Below are 18,752 nucleotides of genomic sequence, written 5' to 3'. Positions count from 1 at the left end.
GGGTTTTTTCATTAAATAAAATGCCTTCCGAAGAGACTCTCCGTGACCCCCGCGCTGCGGCTGACACCCTTCCCAGCGAGGGTCCTCAGTGTGTTTGCAATTAAAATGTTTGTCTTTGATATTAATAATGGCAATCTTTACCTAAGCCCCCAGCCAAAGCAAACAGGGCCCTGGAATCACAAGATCAAAGGGTAATAACAGGGTAAGGACAAGCAGGTTGTGATTTAATCTGGGCTTTCTCCAGAGGGGCCATGCACAGAGGCATCGAGGTTTTTACACGACGGCCGCTGCCCCTTCTCTCCCCCTCCGCCGCGCTCCGGTTTATTTGACGGGAAAGACGAGGGCCGGGGCGCTGCTCCAGCAAAAACACCTAAATCTCGGCCGCCTCGCCCCCCCCGGCCCCACTCCGCACGGAGCCACCTGCCCGCTCCCGCGGGGGGCGCGGATCCGCCGGCGGGACTAGGAGGATACGGGGTGTCTGCAGTGCTGCTGCGTTGTCACCGCTCTGCTCTGAAGTGACCAGACTCTGCTTAACGCCTCTTTTTTCTTTTTATTGTGCATCTTTGTTTTCTTCCCTAACACCGGCCGCAGCCCCAGGAGGGAGGCAGGCAGCCGGCAGCCGGCTCAGCTTATTTTCCGAGGCCGAAGGCAAGCAGGCAGGCGTCTGTCCGGCAGCTATTTCCACGGGGAAAATTCCTGCTGGAATCAGTGCTGCTTTGGGGAACCAGTACGACTTTTCCAGAGCTTCCACCTTTCTGTGGGGAACGAACTGGGGAATGGGAGTGGGGGGCAGGGGAGGGAGGAGGCTGAATAATTGAACCATGTGCTCGCTGGGACGTCCCTCCGATAGCAGGAACTAGCGACTTTTCCCAGTCTCAAGGCTGCTAAAAGCCCCTCTCGCCCCTTTGATCTCTCTTGGGAGTCCGGGGATGCCAGCAGAGGCCAATGCCTTCTTCAGCTGTCCTCTGTACAGATCCCCCTGGCAGGTACTAATGTGTTTACTTAGGTGCGCAGCGTTCCCAGCACTGGGGGGAACCAAACGTTTCTCACACGGCTGGAAGCGCGCGGCCCTACCAGCCCAACTGCGAAACAGTTCCCCGGCGGGGCGGCGCGGAGGAGCCCTCGCCGCCAGCCACGGCGCCCACCGACCGCGGGAGGGGAGAGGCGAGGGGCGAGGGGCGAAGGCGGTACGGAACGGCTCGGCAGTGTCGGGCGTCCCGTTACATACAAGACGTCCCTCCCTGGGTAACGCTCCTGGGGCCGGTTGCCGCTCCGCACCGGAGGTCCGCTGGGAACCGCAACGTGCTTTGCAGAGGTGCGGGGTGCGCAAGGCTCGGGTGGGCCCCAAACACCTCTTGCCCCTCGGGAGGGTTTTCTTTGGTTAAATAGAAAATCCCGTTAAATAGATCATACGAACTGCGAATGCTCCCAACGTGGGATGGAATCCCTCCAGAAATAGGATTGCTGCGGTTGGGGTGAGGACTCCATTTCATAGAATGGTTTGGGTTGGAAGGGACCTTAAGGATCATCTAGTTCCAACCCCCCTGCCATAGAAAGGGACACCTTCCACTAGGCCAGGTTGCTCAAACCTCCGTCCAACCTGGTCTTAAACACTGCCAGGGATGGGGCAGCCGCAGCTTCTTAAAGGGGTCGTGACACGTTCACCATTTTCTCTGTGTCCGTCCACAGGGGCAGACAGTGTCTGAGGGTCTGGCGGTTCCCGCTTTCCGGACTTGAGCCGCTATTCTCCCCCACCCCCCAGCAGCCTCATTAGCCAGCCTTGTAGTTTGTGTTTTCTCTCCCCCGTCTTTAGTTCCACTCCCCTATTGCACTTCTGCAAACTTGAGATCACTTTACCAGAGGAGCCGGTGGCTCTTAAGGGATACTAATTACAGATTTTTTTCTTCCCGAGTGACAGGCTCTTCCATCCTTTCTTCCCTTTCCCCCCAAATATTAAAGGAAAAAGGGAAACAAAGTTTCCTAGCTCCTCAAAGACTTCTGGGGAAAGGTAAGCTTCTTAACGATCCCACTCCGGCTCTGCAGGCCGGGAGATGGGACCGATGGGGTATCCACCAGGAGACCTACTGTGCGTGCCTGGAGAGAAACCCCTCCTTGGAAGGTGATCATAGCTGTGGCCAGCACTTGAAAGATCAAGTTTATTTGTGGACAAAGAATAAATCTGTAAATAGGGTTTATTTTAGCCAGCGCAAACGGGGTAAATCACAGTATGTGTGTGTCCGTGTGCTCGCCACAGCTCAGTGAAGAATTCAAGTTACTGCCGAGCAGAGCCCCTTTCTAACTGACGGTGTCTTAAGAAAACAATAGGGAACTGCCCTGTTTCAGATGCGGCACAACTGAACAGCAACCTGCTCCTCGGGGTGGCAGAAGCCTGGAATTCTGAGCTTTCCCCTTTCTGTAACTTTACTCCTTTATCAACTCCCTATACTTTTCCTACAGTATTCATTTCAAAGGGGGCTCTCCCCGGCCCGTTTATGGCCCCAAATAAACCGAAGCAGCGCAAATGTAGCCTTCCCCAAGCTTTCAATAATTATACATCCGATAGTTGGAAGAAGGAGGGGTGTGTGCATGGGGATTTTCTTTAAGGAAAATCATTTAGCCTAAAAGTGGAAATCCGCCTTTTGGGGGTTCGGGGCTAGGGGGGAGGAGATGAGGTCTCCCCAGCAGCAGGCGCGGGTGGGGGGGGTCGGATGGTTTTCCAGCACGGCACCTCTCTTAAGGTGACGTTCCCTGCCCGCTTTGCTCACTCGAAGAGCAGCTCCTTGAGACACCGGGGTGGCCGTGCCCTCTGCGTTACCTTTTCCTGACGAGGGGCTAAACCGGAGTCGCCTTTTTCCTGGACACACGGACCGGCTCTGTAGCGTTTGACCAGCTGCTGGGTCCCTTGCTCTCCGTTTGAGTTAAACTGGGTGAACATAATTTTATTCCCAGGTATGGAAGGTTCCCTTCGCCTTCTCACAATATTTGCCTCCAATACAAAAGCCACCTGGATGAAACCAAAGGGTTCCTGCGCGTTAGCAAATGCCTGTTAAATGGCTTCATTACCGCTCTAATGACCCTTGCACCGCTCCGCTCAGCTACTGCTGCGGCTGGGGCTCTGCAGGGCTTTTGTCCCCGGCTTGTGTAAAATTACTTAGGGATTGCGGGGTTAGAAATTTTACACTTCCAGGAGGGGTTTGTTGCACTGGCAGCTGGGACGCATCTGTAACGGTGCAAGTTTGCCTGAAAGCAGAAAATTAGCAAGCCCGAGGCACTGCTCGACTGTTGTGTCTCTGGCAGTGCCGGGTCACACGAGTAGGAGAAAGAATGGGAAGGGGGTTTGTCTCGGAGCAAACACGTACACTTTTCATTTGTGAGTAGCGTTCCCTGTGACCCGATCCGACAGCACTAAAACCTGGGTCCCTCCACTCCTCGTCTCTCCTGGCCACACGTAGCTAGGCATTTTTGTCCCCTGGTTGATGACACAATTTCAATTACAGGACACGCTCAAGATAAACGAGCAAACCTTAGGTCAGAAGCGAGGGGTGAATTTTTTCAGGTTAGACGTGTACCACAGACTGCGTGGACTAAAGACACGCAAGCGGATGCTGTAGGTGCTATGGGGAGCCTTCTACGTTATTTCCCCTGCGGGGAGAGCCGGTGTCGCTCCCGCTGCAGCGTGTGATGGGAGAGGGGAGCACCGGGACGAGAAACAGCTCTGTAGGAGATGTCAGCCGTTCGAGCGCTCTTACTGCCCTTCTTTCTCTTCCCATAGCAAACCCGCGAATTCCCAGTCTTGGTTTCAACTTCGTAGATGCCACAAACAGTCCTGGGGAGGTCGGGCATTAGAGAAGTGCCCAGCTCACGGTTCTCCAAGGGAGCGGTGCGAAGCAAATTGTCTCCTGGGGCCTTGCCCAGACAGCCCCCGGCGGGGGATGTGGTGGGATATGCTAATACAGCCTGGCCGCTGTGGACCAGCCTCCCTTTACGTGTATATATAAGGGCCCCCCGCATCAGCCAGCGGACACTTCGTCTCAGGTCTCTAATTAAGGAAGAAATTGCCCCAGAGCGCCTCGACGAGAGCCGCCGGCTGCCGCCCCACGCTGCCCGTCTCTGCTGCAGGGATGGAGGTGATGGACAGCTGCCAGTTCTCCCCGTCCGAGCTATTCTATGACAGTTCCTGCCTCTCCTCCCCGGAGGGCGAGTTTCCCGAGGATTTTGAACCCCGGGACCTGCCTCCCTTCGGCGGTCCCGAGCCCCTCGAGCCCGCCTGCTCCGAGGAAGAGGAGCATGTCCGAGCTCCCACTGGCCACCACCAGGCCGGCCACTGCCTCATGTGGGCTTGCAAAGCCTGCAAGAGAAAATCCACCACAATGGACCGGCGGAAGGCGGCCACCATGAGGGAGAGGAGGAGGCTGAAGAAAGTGAACCAGGCTTTTGAGACCTTGAAGCGATGCACCACTGCCAACCCCAACCAAAGACTTCCCAAAGTAGAGATCCTGCGAAACGCCATCAGATACATCGAGAGCCTCCAGGAGCTCTTGAGGGAACAGGTAGAAAACTACTATCACCTGCCGGGACAGAGCTGCTCCGAACCGACCAGCCCTACTTCCAGCTGCTCCGATGGGATGGTAAGAGCGGGACAAGAGCGATGGGGCTGTGGGGACCCCACAAAGGCCCGCGGAGAGTCCCCCCTCAGTCCAGCGTCGAGGGACCGGTCTTATGGGTATGGGACGGGCAGAATGCACCAGGACATTAGAAAAAGGCGTATGGGCTGCGTTAGAGCAGGCCCGTTCTCTGATTTAACGCTAGGCACGCACACGGGCTTTCCGGGAATGCGGGGGGACACGGCAACGCTGCCAGAGGGCACCCAGCAAGGGCCCCAGCAAGGGCCCTAGCCCCCGGAGGCTTGTTCCTCGCGTCCCCCCACCTCCCCCCCACCCCCAGTTTAGCGCGGCGTAGGAGAGGAGTGAGACGTGGGGCGGGGGCATAGACGGGGAAGGGGAGAAGCTCCCTGGCGGGGAGCTGCTGTCCCGCTCCCGTGCGGCACCAGGGCTTCCTCCCCGCGGGCTTTCAGGCACTTTACCTCCGGGGGAGCATCCCACTGGCCCGGGGCGCAGTGGGGGCGGCTGGGCCGGCACTCGCCCCTCGCTATTTTGCAGGCCGACTGCGGCAGCCCCGTCTGGTCGGCGAGAGGCAGCAGCTTCGACGCCGTGTACTGCTCCGAGATGGCCCACGGTAAGCCTGACCCGCCGGCAGCCGAGGGCGCGGGGGATGGAGGAGTGGGCCGGGGAAGCCGCCTCGCTCCCCGTGGTATTTTTGGGGGCCAGCACAGGAACCCGCTGTAACGCGCTGCCTTTCTCCCGGTTCCCTCATCCCGGCCGCAGGGTACGCCGCCGGGCAGAGCAGCGCCCTGTCCAGCCTGGACTGCCTCTCCAGCATCGTGGACCGCCTGTCTCCGGCGGAGGAGCCGGGGCTGCCTCTCCGCGACGCCGACTCCCTCTCTCCCAGCGCCAGCATCGACTCGGGGCCGGGGACGCCAGGGACGACGCCGCCACGACGGACCTACCATGCGCTATGAGGGCCCGGACGGGCCGGCACCCCGCGCCTCCCGCCGCCGCCGGGGCCGCCGTCTTCGCCCGGCCACGTCCCGCAAGCGCTTCTCGGGCGAGAGGGGCAGCCCCGGCGCAGCTTGTCCCGCCACAACCCCTCGGGGCCGGGGCAAAGCGCCCTGCCGGGCCCGGCCCGGAGTCCCCCCGGGGTCGGCAGACCCTGGGGCTCCGGACAGCGCTGCCCTGGAACCCTGCTGCAAATAAAACGTGCTGTAAGAGAGCTGTCCCGCCTGATGGTTTTTTACGTGCGTGCCTTGGTACTGGGGAGGGCAGTAAGACTCGGCTGCGGGGGCCCTGTCAGCATCTGTGTTCATCCCCAGCCCAGCCTCTGTCACCCCCAGTTCCTGCCTCGCCCCAGCGGTCCTGGGTTACGGGATGTAACATCTTGCCGGGCTGGGGCCTGGGAGCTTGATTCTTCTTTCAGCAGTGTGTACTGCTGTGAGAAGGCTCACAGAGGAACAAAAATGTGGAGGGTCAAATTCTCCCTCCATTCCTGTCCTGCTACTGGCAGAGTCACCTTTATTTTTTGCAAGAGTAGAAGTAGTATTTTATATACTATATACACGCCAGCAAAGCACTCATATCTTTCTCTGGGTATGAAGACTGAACACATACTCCCAGATTTGATCCTAAAATTGCCTGGTGACTTTCTTCTGTAAAACAAACTCTGTGATCTACCTCTGATACCCTGTCAGGTAATTTTACTCTCAGTCACTCTCAGTACTCTGAAAGAGACAAGTTTAGTGAAGTTAATAAGAGCAAACCACAGGTATCTCTTTCCCAATCCACGGGGTACATATCACAATATTCAGAAAGCAGTTTTCTCCTAATGACTTTGGTTCTACTAGTCGGTGTGAAAATTCTCTATTTACATGGACCTAAAGATAGACAGGTAAAGTCTTCATGAGTTTCAGAATTAACAAGTATTTCCTTCCAGACACTAAATTTCATTCTTTCTACCATGAAAAATTCCAGCCCTTTGCACTGTTCTAGTTGCAATCCAGAACTTTTTAGGCCTTCTCTGTGCCCCCAAAAAGACAGAGATGAGATGGAGAGATGGGCTCCTTCAGTGCGTCCAGAAATGTCTCCTGCAAGAAACACTGAGTAGGAAGAGATGTGCACCCTCACTAGCGTGGGATAAGGTTGTATTTGCCATTTGTGTTTCCGTTGTTTAGCACTGGGTGGCCAAGGGGCCTGGAAGTGGTATTTCACCTCTGATAAATCTTTCACTTGAACTCAGCCCAGCTAAGTCATGTCGCTGTTACCACCTGACTGTTCTTTGGCAGCACCTCTGAACTGAAGATGAAAGAAGCCTGGCTCAGGGATGGCCCCATCCTCTCAGCACACCAGGGGACTGTGTCTCCCCAAAAGGGCTACAGAGAAAGTGAGATGGCAGCTAGCTACCTGAGCTGCTTAGCCAGGGAAGCAGGCAGCTCTGCTCCTGACACAGGCTGATGCAGGCAGCCAGTCCTTTTCCAGCATGGCTGCCCTCAAAATCACTTTTTGCCCTTTCTGTGTAACCTTGAGGTAAGGGTGTTCTTTCCTGCAAAGTTAGGAGGAGCCTTTTCCAGAATGGGCTTTTGGTGTATACAGTTAGGTCCCAAGTAATCATTAAGTAGAAAAAGTGGTTTGAAACCCCTGGATTGCAGAGGTGCAAACAAGGCAATCACACACTCCTGTTGTTACAGATCCTTCAGGAGTACCCAAGCGCTTTAATTCAGACACAGTTACAGGTGATCTTTCTTAGTTACAGGTGATCACTTCCTTAGCCTTCTGTTTGTAGAAATCCTTATGCAAGACTGTGAACACCACTGTATTTATTCATGATTTCTCACACACTGCTGCAGTGCTAGCCCCTCTCAACCAAAACACTGTCCCAGGGATACTGCTTAGGGCCAGGACCTAGCACAGTGCAGATCCGCTTAAGTGATGGTTTAAAACAAGTTAAGCTGGAGAACTTCCAGCATTTCATTCTGCACTATACTGACCTTGGCAAGTGATCTCTGGTGAAGTATGCAGAGTAACACTACCAAATCACATGTTGGTAATGGACACCTCTGTTTGGCTGGGAGATGTTTTAAGAGTTGCAAAAAGGTCAATACTTCTGAGAAGCAGCTTTTCAGAGAGTGAGAAATGTCCCGTCTGTGGGATGTTTGTCCTCAGACCCCCTAAGTCCTACCAGACTAAGTTACAATTTGTGAGTTCTGTTTTACACATCTAGGAAACAAACTCTTGATTACAGGACATCTATAAACAAAGTTCCCATGAGCTGAAATGTGCTGCAATCCTCAGAAGGAATGGAAGTTAGGACCATGAAACCACCTTTAGCCTGTGTATTGGGGAAAAAAAGGTGTAAAGGGCTAAAGGGCTGCTGTCTTGGGAGTTACACTCTTTGCACATAATAATAGTAATAATAATAAATAATGAACTGAAAAGAGATATCTGTATAGTATGTGAAACATGCTCATTTAAGGAAGGTTGTGCCCACAAATACAGAAGATGATGGTACAGAAAACCTGGGCTCTACCTCTCAAGTCCTGTCACCTGGTCGAGAGCTGCAGGCTCTGGGACACTCTTCAGGGGTCTCATGGGCAGGCAGGCTGGCAGGTGGGATGAGAGATGCCTCACAGTGCCAGCATAATGTAACACAGGAGCTGCAAGTTTTCTGACTCTAACTCAGTGCAAGGGAAAGGCATAATTCTGTGCAATTTAAAAAATACAGTCCATGCCATATTTCAATTTTACCTCTGAAAATCGTGCCTTTTTGGGGGGCTTATATCCTGACTGAGAGAGGCAGCTGTGCTTTTCTAAGTGTGTGTGTGTGCAGAGCTTCTTGTATCTTTTATCTTTTGTTAAGAAACCAAACGGAGACCTTCAGTAAAATACCTGTTTTATACTCAGCTCAAAAGCCCCACTGTACATTACAAAACTAACACAGGAACATAGCAAAGATCTTTTAGATATAACATCAAGACAAAAATCCTGCTTGCTTTATGTTTGTATTTCTGAATTGCTTGTGTGGAAAAACACCCATTTTCCCTGTAGGAAAAGATCAACCTCTTCTCCTATGGTAAGGCTTATAAGTGATAAAATTCTAGTAATTAATTCTTGGAGGATGAAGGACTTCTAATTCATACTGTTTGTCAAAACATGCCTAGGAATGTCCGCAGTTCATGGCAGCATTTTGTGGGAAATTCAGCATCTTCATCTTCCCAGATTAGCCTGCTTGTCAGGAGCAGTCAAACATAGCAGGCAGCTCCATTCTCCCCACCTCAGAACCGCTCCCTCCCCTCCTTCTCCTCCTCCTCATCTGCAGGGCCCTTGACTTGCTCATCACATCTCCTTACTCCTCTCCGCTGGACCTTAGGGTCCCACTGGAGGAGCCACAGCTGGCCAGCTGACGACTGCTGACCTTTGGCAGGCTCTGCACAGGGTATCAGCCTTACAGCTGGCCACAACTGCCTTCCTGGCAACTAGAAGACCTAATGAGCTTGGCCAGCTGGAGAGTGGGCTGGGATTCTGCTGGCTCATTCGATCCTGTGTGAGGGATGGTGGAGTTCACCCCCAGATATGGAGGGGGTGAGCAGTGCATCGGTACATGTGCTGCCTCAGGACATCAGGGCCAGCCTCTCCTGCAGCAGACTGGATTAGTGGAATGAGTGAAAAAGAGACTGCTTCAGTTGAGTTATTAGTTAGGCTTCACTAGTGGCCTTTGCCCTCACTACGTGTTATTCTGTTCTCTCCCTTCAATTGGAGACATACACCCATCCACCAGATCAGAGCTGAACTGAGCGAATTATTCCACTTTCCAAACACAGCTCTTCATTTGGCAGGTGCCCTGCTTGCTTTCCCCCAGGAGCTTATGCATCCTGAATGCTCATGAATCTCATACCAAAATCCACTGTACTGCAGAACCTAGCTATTTTCTCAAAGGTTTCCTGCTTTCCTTTCCCTAGACCAGCTGATAGGCACATCCAGTCCTGGAGACTGGTTTCAATTTGGGCATGAGTAACATTTACGGACTAGTTGGCAATCTGCTGGGAGATGTTAGTGGCTATGATGCCAAAGGCATCACTGAGCTGTGCTTGAAAAAGTTGATAGTGGGCATAGTATATGAGGGCCCTCAAACCCAGTGAAAGAAAGGTGTCTGGACTAAATCAAGTACAGTTGAATCTGATACTCTCTGAGAGACCTTCAAACCTAGACTAGCAGCAGAGGAATAAATGTGTGGTCTTTTTGTTTCTCTGATCTTCTGTGAATATATGCTTTTGAACTTACACTATTTTCTGTTTTAAAAATTCCATATAACATGTATGCTAAGTAAAAATAAACCCTACTGAGAAGGCCTAAAGCTTTAGCTTTGATATTTTTGATTGGTTGGTTTTGGGGGGGTGTGTTTGAGGGTTTTTTTGTTTGTTTTTTTTTTTTTAAGTACCAAATCCTACCACTTGCAGCGAGACTCAGCTAGTTAACAGGGACTCAGGGACCCAGTAAAGATCTGGTTGTGGTACAAAACTCAAGCGGGTGTGCCTGTAATACATTATAGGGGGCCAAACTATGGATTAAATCAAGGGTGAATTAATCACATTGCTTTTAATTGTTTGATTCCACGGAATTTATTGAATTAATAAATGAATAACTCCTTAATGAACTGTGAGCAAACAATGGCTAACACTTCAGTTACACCTGTGCATAGTCTTGGTGTGAAGACCTCATCCGCAAATGCACCACTGCTCCAGCAACGTTCTTTTTATTGTAAATAAAAGGTTTTGAATCTGCTAAACCCCTCATTCTGTTCTCATTTCCATGTTTTAAGTATCCATATTTGCAAGGTGTTGTGGGTTTCTTTTCTTTTTTTTTCTTCCTATCATGCAAAAACACTAGATTTGTTTATTTTCCTGTCCACTCTGTGATGCTTTGAAGAAACAGAAAGACAAACAGTATTTCCATTTTGAAAAGTACTTATTCTACAATTGCTCATTTGCAGCATCTTCAGACTGAGCTAATAGTGCAATTCGGAATCCTGCTACCTGGGTGCTTTAAAAAGCAGAGGAGGAAATGCCTCTGCTGGCTATGCTGCAGATACATCCAAAGTATGTATCTGAAATCCCTTCCTCAAATTTAAGGCTTATATGTAGACTTGTGGTAAATGCCTTTCTAGACAGTAGAGATCACAGCAAAGATTCTTTCTTAGATTTCACTGAATTAACTCAGTGACTTGAAAAAGTAGTTTTAAAAACACTAAAACTCAGAGGTGACTGGAGTAGCGTCAGACATCTGGGAGACGGATGCCTTTACTTGGCCTTCATTGTCAGGATTCTCTGTTTGATGGTATTGAGCTGTTATTAGAAGCAAATCACCAAACTCCCTTCTTTCCTGGGTGAATGCCTGCCAAAGGCTGTCGTTCTGGTCCTATGACTCTTACATTTCATTGAAGTTGTGCCTCAAATAAGCAGGTGGGATCCTGAATCCTTCAGGCTTATTTTTTCAGGCCTATATCATACTGTAAACTCCCAAACAGTAATAGCTTAGCTGCAAAGCATCTGCAAATGAGTGAGCACTATCCTCCCGGGCACCTGCAGGACCTCAGTAGTGAACACTTGAGCAGCACCTAAGTAGTAAGATTTGAGTTCATAATCCCTGCATGATTAAATGGAGATATTTTTTTTTTTTTCCCTCATCCTGAGTTTAAGCATCTTCCTTGCAAGCTCTATGAGACTGTCTTATTGATCGTGGTGTAGTGCAGGAGTTTGTTACTGCAGTGTAACTGGCCAAAGAAGACACATCCTATGCAGGTGTCTCATGTGGTGAGAAAGGGAACACCTTGGCAATTTGAAGCTGTTTGATTGCTGGAAATATGGGTGGCTTAAACCCACAGTCTGGGAGGAACTGTCTCATAAATTGGGAATTCCCTTTGGAAGATTAGTCTGGTGACCAGAAAGAGGGCTCCTGCTGAAGCCAGGAAGGTAAGCACTGCAAGCTCAGAGGGCAGTTGTCACATGGCTGTATACACAGCTACTCAGTATGGAGTAAAGGAATGGTGACTCTGGGCAACTGGGAAAAAGTTTAACAAACAACTCTAAAATCTCCCACGCCGAGCACGAAGTAGAAGAGAAACCAAGTAAACAAGGACCGAGACAGCTGTATCCTACCAGTACCCGAAACGCGTATCTTTCACAGGGTGCAATTTTCTCACATGTTTATAGCCTGGGTGAAATACAAAAATGTCTGAACTTTGAAATGTGAAACTTGTTATTTCCAAACTTCCTAATAAGCAGGACAGTGCAAGCTCCTTTTAGAAAAGTGCTTGTGAAATTGGACTTCTCAAGCAGAAGTGGTCTGCTCTGAAGGGTGTCCTGACCACGTGTCCTCCCATGTCCCCACCTCTCTTTTTTTCTGTGGAAGATAAGGACTTTAAGAAAATAACAAGTATATATTTTGGTGTATTGTCTTGCTTTAATACATCAGTTCAGCAACACTACAGTTCCTTACATTATTATTTATAAAATGAATAGCCCTTTTTTATTACTGCTTTTTATTCTCCATCTTTTCTATCTATAAAAAGTTTTAGTGTTTATAAACAATGCACTTGGTTGCATGAATCAGTTTGGATACCATTTTGGTTTAATATGTATGGAAAAAAGTCTAACATGAAGTGAATTCTCTTTTAATCAGAAATAATGTATTATAAAGTACAGCTAGACTGCTAAGTTTATTCTTGCTACAACTCCACAGAAACCGCTCGAGTTTCACCAGGAAAAGATTTGGGCCATCAGGCCTAGAATGTAGTTACAATATATTAATTTTCTCATGCCTCAGAAATGGACTCTGTGTGTGCCAAGCTGTAAAGTGATATTCATGATGACTGAAGCCTGAACAACATTAAAATACTCAGATCCCCTGTTCCAAATCCTCTGGTATCCGAAACTGCTCCTTTCTTTTGAAAAGGAGGGGTTGCTGCTGCTGAGGGTAAGCAAGGGCAGGGTCTCAGCTTTAGCACTCAAACAGAAATCAGGACTAGCCTAGCTATTACTGAAGCTTTACTGCTGAGAGCCTGTGTCTAAGGGACTCCCCCAGCCCTGAAGGCTGCCTTACTGCTCCTGTGGCAGAAGCTTCCCGGGTTGATCCTTTCAGCTCAGCAACCCTTGGGAAATTTGCTGTGCCGCCCCCCAGAAACCCCTTTTGAGAGGACATTTTCTTTAAATGAAAAGTGCTGTGGAAAATTGCTTTTTATTGCAATTATAGTGGATACAGTGGTTCACACAGCTTGCAGTGTGCTTGAGGGCCCGGGCCCGCACCCTGTTCACACACTATAGAGTATCAAATACAGTCATGTTTTCTGTTTTATTTGGCCATGATTTCCAGAATTAGGAGCTTGAAATTATGCTCACAATAACTGCAGTGATTTTTTGATGGTCTTGAATGCCAATCAGCTCTTACTGAATACCAGGGTAGGTAGTAAGTGCAAGGAAGCTCTTGCTCTGGAGCCTAATTTTGAAACACGCCACAACTTTGTCCATCTGTATAGTTAAAAATAGAGTCAGAAAAAAAAAATTGTTGAACATACAAAGAAAAATTGCTTTTTAAAAACAAATTTTAGACTCCTTAAGAAGAAATCAGTGTGCATAAGATTTTAGTGTAAGACGCAACCAAGTTGGTTTCATATCCATTTGAACCAGTGGAAATACCCATGCACAGGTTTACTTTATGTATGTGAATTTTAGCAAGTTCAAGGCTTAAAAACAGAGGTGACGAGGTGGTTCTTTATGATTTGAGGGAAGAAAGAAAAGCAGCATGCAAGTATTACCAGATTATTTATATAAAATGACATAGGAGTATTTTGTTGGGAGATGATTGGTAATCCTATGCTTGACTTAGTCTTCAACCCCAATTAATTTTTATTAGATATAATCCTGGTATATCAGATGTGAATGTCCATAGTGTCTCTGGCAAAACCTTTCCACAGTAGTTGTATTATCATATTGCTGCAGGCAATTGTTTCTGAGAGCTCAGGAGCTTCGCTAGGGAAGTTAGAGGCTCATGACAGACAGCAGCACTGCAAGGGTGAGGTTCTGCATCTTTTATGCAGCTGAAGAGCTTTGGTCAAAAGCAGTGAGCAACACTTACAACTAATTCCAGAAAGAAATGTGCCTGGTAGATATTTTGTGGTTTATGAATGCTTTTAGGTTTCATTTTTTTGTGTCCTTTAGAAGAAGAGAAAAGCAGCGTATAACCCAATTGAAAATATGGGTTATCTGAGAACTGACTGCATTGTAAGAGTTAGAACAGCAAATGAGCAGTGCTCTGACTTTAAACAGTCCTGGGGCTTGGCTGAGCCTTCTGTCACACACAATGAAAAGCTGCTGAGCTGCTTCGCACAACCTGGTCTTCCCCTACTGTCACCTTGCAGTGAACACACGCCTGGGATGGGGATTTCAAGCTGTAGCATTTCAGACTGCTTGGAATATGCCTGTGCTTCCTTTTAAAATACTCCAGGAGACCTGCATCACCTAATGCATCATATCCCATGAGTCAGGCAAGTCCCAGGCTGGTGGGCTGTGCTGCAGGGACTATGCACAGTGGGGTTTTCTGTCTGGATAATTCAAAGCTCTTTGATGATGTGCACACTCAGGCAGGACTTGGCCAGGTCTGAGCTGGCGTTGGTTCTGTTTGGTGTGGTGAAACAGCAGACCTGGGCTCTAATTTAGAGCTGAAAGTGGGGAGAAGAGCTTATGGATTAATTTTGACAGTGTAATTCTCCCACTGCAATTAAGTGAAATGAAGCAATTGGTAAGAGAACAGAAGAAAACCCCCAGTCCATATTGAAAGCATATGCTTCACAGCCCAGCCAAATGTGATTCAGATAGCCTTAATTTATAAGCATAACACTGATCCGTCAGAAAGTGTAATTCATCAATATTTGTAAAGTTAAAAATAATTCAGCAGCACCCAGACATAAGAGTACTACTTGCTCTTAATAGAAGTGCTTACCTTCAAGCGACACCCTACTCTTGTGTGAGCTTTTACTCCCTCTGGCTTCTCCTGAGAAGGCTGCTGCAGCTGAGGCCGTTTTGGGTGCAGGAATTCAGAGCCAGAGAATCCTTTTTCCAGTGGGATTATTCTTTTTACAAGGCTCTGTGTATGTGCTGGAAAAGCAAATAATTTTGTCACTAACGTGGGATAAAGCATCATTATGTTACTTGGCTGCTGCTGGGGAGTATTTGGAAATGGTAAATTTGGGCCCAGTAGTAGTAATTCTAATCATGGCAAAAATTTTTCTAGTCTGAATACAAAATCTAGGAAGTGCAGATTTAAGTCTGATTTTTCTTTTTATTCTTCCCCCAAAGTTCTGAAATTTAAGGGACAGATTTTCTAAAGACTGTAGGATTAAAAAAATAAACCCTCTTTCTCTAAATATGCAGGATATTAAATAAGTGACTTAAAAAAGGTCAGCTGTGCTATTTAAAGCATTGAAATCTATAGGAGTTAGGGACTTCTCAAAATCCTATAGCAGGCAAAGGCTCAAATTCTCCACTGGGATTAGTGTTAAAATATATTTGAGATTGAGGGTCCAGAGCCACCAAGGGTGGTTCAGGACCTCCAGGGCCAAGTGTGTGTCCTAGCTTTACAGAATGCTGTTAGTAAGGGAGATTCACATCATACAGTGAGGCACTTGGGCGCAGGTGTAATGTCTGGGGATACATTATGTAAAGCAGTGCTCTGCCTAAGTAGCAGGTAGAACTTGATGAAGACCATGTTTTACTCAAATGCCTTAATCTGGATTGGAATGTAGGTCTTTCCCCAGTCAAGATTTTTCTTTCTTTCATGTACCTTAGCCCTGCGCTTCTTGGTTGAAACAGGAATAAACATTTTCTTTACAAAGTACAAGGAGGGTGTGAAGCTATTCCCCTTTTATTAAATAGGTTATCACTTACAGCATGCAGTCATGATGTGTGAAGATGAGCCAATGCCTTTCAGTGCATATTTGAGCTGCTCCACTGCGCGGATTAAACCACGTTGTCCTTCCAGCAGCTTGCAGGGAGACCTTGGCTTCTTGGACATTTAATTTGCTCCTAAATTAGTTTCCTGCTTCCCTTTTCCCCAGGTTGTGGGGTGGATGAATTGTGTGGCCTATGATTCCCTTTTACTGAAGAGCTCTGTGACATCTTTTTGGTCATGTGGCTGGAAGCACAGTTAGTAAATGGCTAAACTGCTGGTGTTCTCCATCCTGCTATTAGAGGACATTTCATCTTGTGACAAGACCACTTGTGTATACTCAGGCATAAAATGGGAGCAATCTGCTCATCCTGACTTTCACATGTGTCCCTTGTATGTTGAGACATGTATTTTGGTCACAAAGGAGGCATCATTCCCACTGCGCAGAATATGGAGGGTTAGGACTTAATAGCCCACAAAAGCCTCCTCACCAGGCTGCACAGATATCTCAGACTGAGCACTTTGCAGCCACTAGGCTGGTGCAGAAGGTGGATCTTTGCTCAGACGCCAGGCTGTGAACTGCAGTCCCTGTGGCAGGAATGGCTATTGACTCTGCTGTGGCCTGGGAGTGTGTATGAGCAGTAGTAACAGGGGGGGTCTTCATTCACCACAACTGTTTGCCAAGTAGCTCAGGTAAATATTTCTAGACCTTCTTGCTTTCTAGAGGAGGTCTCCATGCCAAACCTGATCCTCCTGGGGCAAGCTGGAGCTCTAGGATGATTGCAACAAGGCTTCTGATAAATATCAAGTGTACATTCTGGAATAACAATGTGTAATAACTTACTCTTGCTTTGTTAAGTATTGGAGGAGGTCTTTTTCCAGTGGTGACTATGTACTTTAAATAATCATGTTCTAGAAAGATGAAAGGCTTTGCTTATTACACGTAGTAGCTGATGCATCAACCCAGGCCACTGAATGAGAAACAGGGAAATAAGTGTAAACTACAGATATTTGTAATCTCTGTTGTCAAAATGAATGATGACTACAGGGAAAGCAGGTTAATGAACTGAAGATGCAATGGTATCAGCAGTTAGCCTGGGCACACATGCTGGGGCATGTTGGTTTATGTGTTACATTGCTAAGAAAATTCAGCTGCAAAGCGCAGTGTAGCCAAGATACACTGTGAGGGCTGAGGGATGCCCTTTGATCCAGCAGCAGAGCACAGCGCAGCATGTAGTGGTCTTTTTTCCCAATGCTCAAGTAACTGCTGGCTTGAATACACTGAGAATAAATGCGTGTTGGGGCAGGTGCTCCTGGGGTAATGCTGAGGAATACAGCCATGTCCAGGCAGACTTTTTTTGTCCTCTCTCTGCACCATGGGCAGTATAATTTGGTGTGATACCCTACATGCCTGTACTTCTCTGGCACCAGCATATATCACTTTTTTTTTTCCTTATTTAACTTTTTTTTTTTAACCTGTATTCTTTAAAATCCCGGGATGGAGTGACTTAAAGTGATGGAAGTCACATATCGGATTTCTGCATTTTGTACATTCAAGGATGCTAAAGCAGCAAGGTCCATCTCGCAGTACACAGGATGCTTCTAACTGCTTATCCTGCTTGTACCTGCTTATTTCTTCCACCTGCTATTACTATTGCATGACAAAGAGCTGGGCTGCTGCATATACTTTTCAGAAGTTGTGAGGTGAAGTGGCAGCAGAATGTATAAAACAGTTATCCAGCTGAGTCACTGGAGAAATGGATTACTGAATGTGGATGCTGTCCTCATGGATTTAAACTGACCCTTTCTTCTGCTGCTTCCCCATCTTCTCAATATGCTGAATACTACAAATTATGCCATCTCTCCAAATTTTTGATTCCCTCCACAGTCCTACTTTGAAATTTTGGACTTCTTCAGGTTAAGCTGTCCTTTAATCTCATTCTCACATTTTCCAGGACTTTGTTCTGCAAATATTAGGAACTGTTGGAGTAAAGATGGGCAGAACTAAGTTCATCATATGGTTCCACTCTAGCTAGGGAATTTCTGCATCTACAAAGAACTTCCCAGTCAAAATTAACCCCAGAAATGACGGGAGTATTTAAAATAAACAAACAAAAAAACCCACCAAAACCTCAAACAACCGAACAAACCCAAGCCTGGCTGCTTAGATTGTGTTTCAAAACTGCAAAGAGGAAGTTATTTAATAAGGGATGCTTTTCATGGAACTACAGAAAATCACAGAGATCTTTTAAAAGTGGCAAATTTAAGGGTATAGAGTGAAAACCCTTACCCTTGGAGGTCATCTAAACTGTTCTGACCACTTGGCTTGCTGCAGCCTGTTATATTGTAATTTATCAATTTGAGAATTCAGATGTATAATTTAGTTTATGGTATTCATAAAGCTGTGGTCATCCCTCCTGAAACCCTCATCCCCAACCTAACTTTGGCACTCAAGCTTCCATCAACTGCCTGTTCCCATCCCCTTTGAATTTTCTGATAAGCGTCACATTAAGTGGGTATGAACGCACAATTGCAGTGGCCAGTTGCCTCTTTTGGGTAAGTGAGTGATGGAGGAGCTCCTCAGGTTAGGATTCAGGGTCACCAGGGAGGAGGAAAGTAGGTGAGATGAGAAAGGGTGCTGTCAGGAAGAGCAGGCTTTCAGAAAAGTCCTAGTGGAAACTGAGGCACTGGTAATTATTGGTACCCTCAGGGTTATTGATATCTAAGGTATTATCCTGAAAAAAAATCTTATTTTTTGATCTTAAATGGTTAAAAGGAAGGATTTTCCTGGCTCCTGTGATGGCTTTGGGATCTAGTCCTTGGATCCTACTCTACTTATATGCACCTGAAAGTGCCTTAGAAAGTTTGCCTAAGATCAAGGTTAAGTAGGATATTTCCGTGCAAGGTCAGCTTAAGATGGTATGGACTGCTGGTGAAGGCAAGGGCAGGCAGCATTATAAACCCAAGTGTAGGATTGTGCATCTTGGGCTAGAAATGACAATCATTTATTGTTTTTCAGTCAAATAGATTGCAATGAAGTTTTGTTCTGTAATTGTACCTTTAGAGATAATCTGTACCTAATAAATACTAGCATTTGAAAAGTGCTAAAAAAAGCACAGTTAGTCATATGCTGATTGCGTAAGTGTAATTTTGTCACCCTTTTTTATAGTATCTTGAAATCTGTATGTGAAGGGTTTCTGTCATAAT

At 47.5% G+C, this 18,752-nt stretch overlaps 1 protein-coding gene across 1 annotated transcript; it reads left to right on the top strand.

Moving 5' to 3' along the window:
- Positions 1 to 3,912: 3,912 nt before the first annotated feature.
- On the top strand, positions 3,913 to 5,829 carry MYF5 (myogenic factor 5). Its single transcript, XM_061454830.1, has 3 exons — positions 3,913 to 4,628; positions 5,160 to 5,235; positions 5,385 to 5,829. The coding sequence occupies exons 1-3, from the start codon at positions 4,122 to 4,124 to the stop codon at positions 5,576 to 5,578; spliced, it is 777 nt and encodes a 258-aa protein (XP_061310814.1). The 5' UTR covers positions 3,913 to 4,121; the 3' UTR covers positions 5,579 to 5,829.
- Positions 5,830 to 18,752: the final 12,923 nt, after the last annotated feature.

The sequence above is a fragment of the Pezoporus flaviventris genome, unplaced genomic scaffold, assembly GCF_033815535.1.
Source record: "Pezoporus flaviventris isolate CSIRO_AGI_PZ_B2104156 unplaced genomic scaffold, CSIRO_AGI_Pfla_v1 ptg000016l, whole genome shotgun sequence".
Taxonomy (NCBI): Eukaryota; Metazoa; Chordata; class Aves; order Psittaciformes; family Psittacidae; genus Pezoporus; species Pezoporus flaviventris.
Note: the sequence above shows the minus strand (reverse complement) of the source record. Positions and strands in the feature narration are given on the sequence as shown.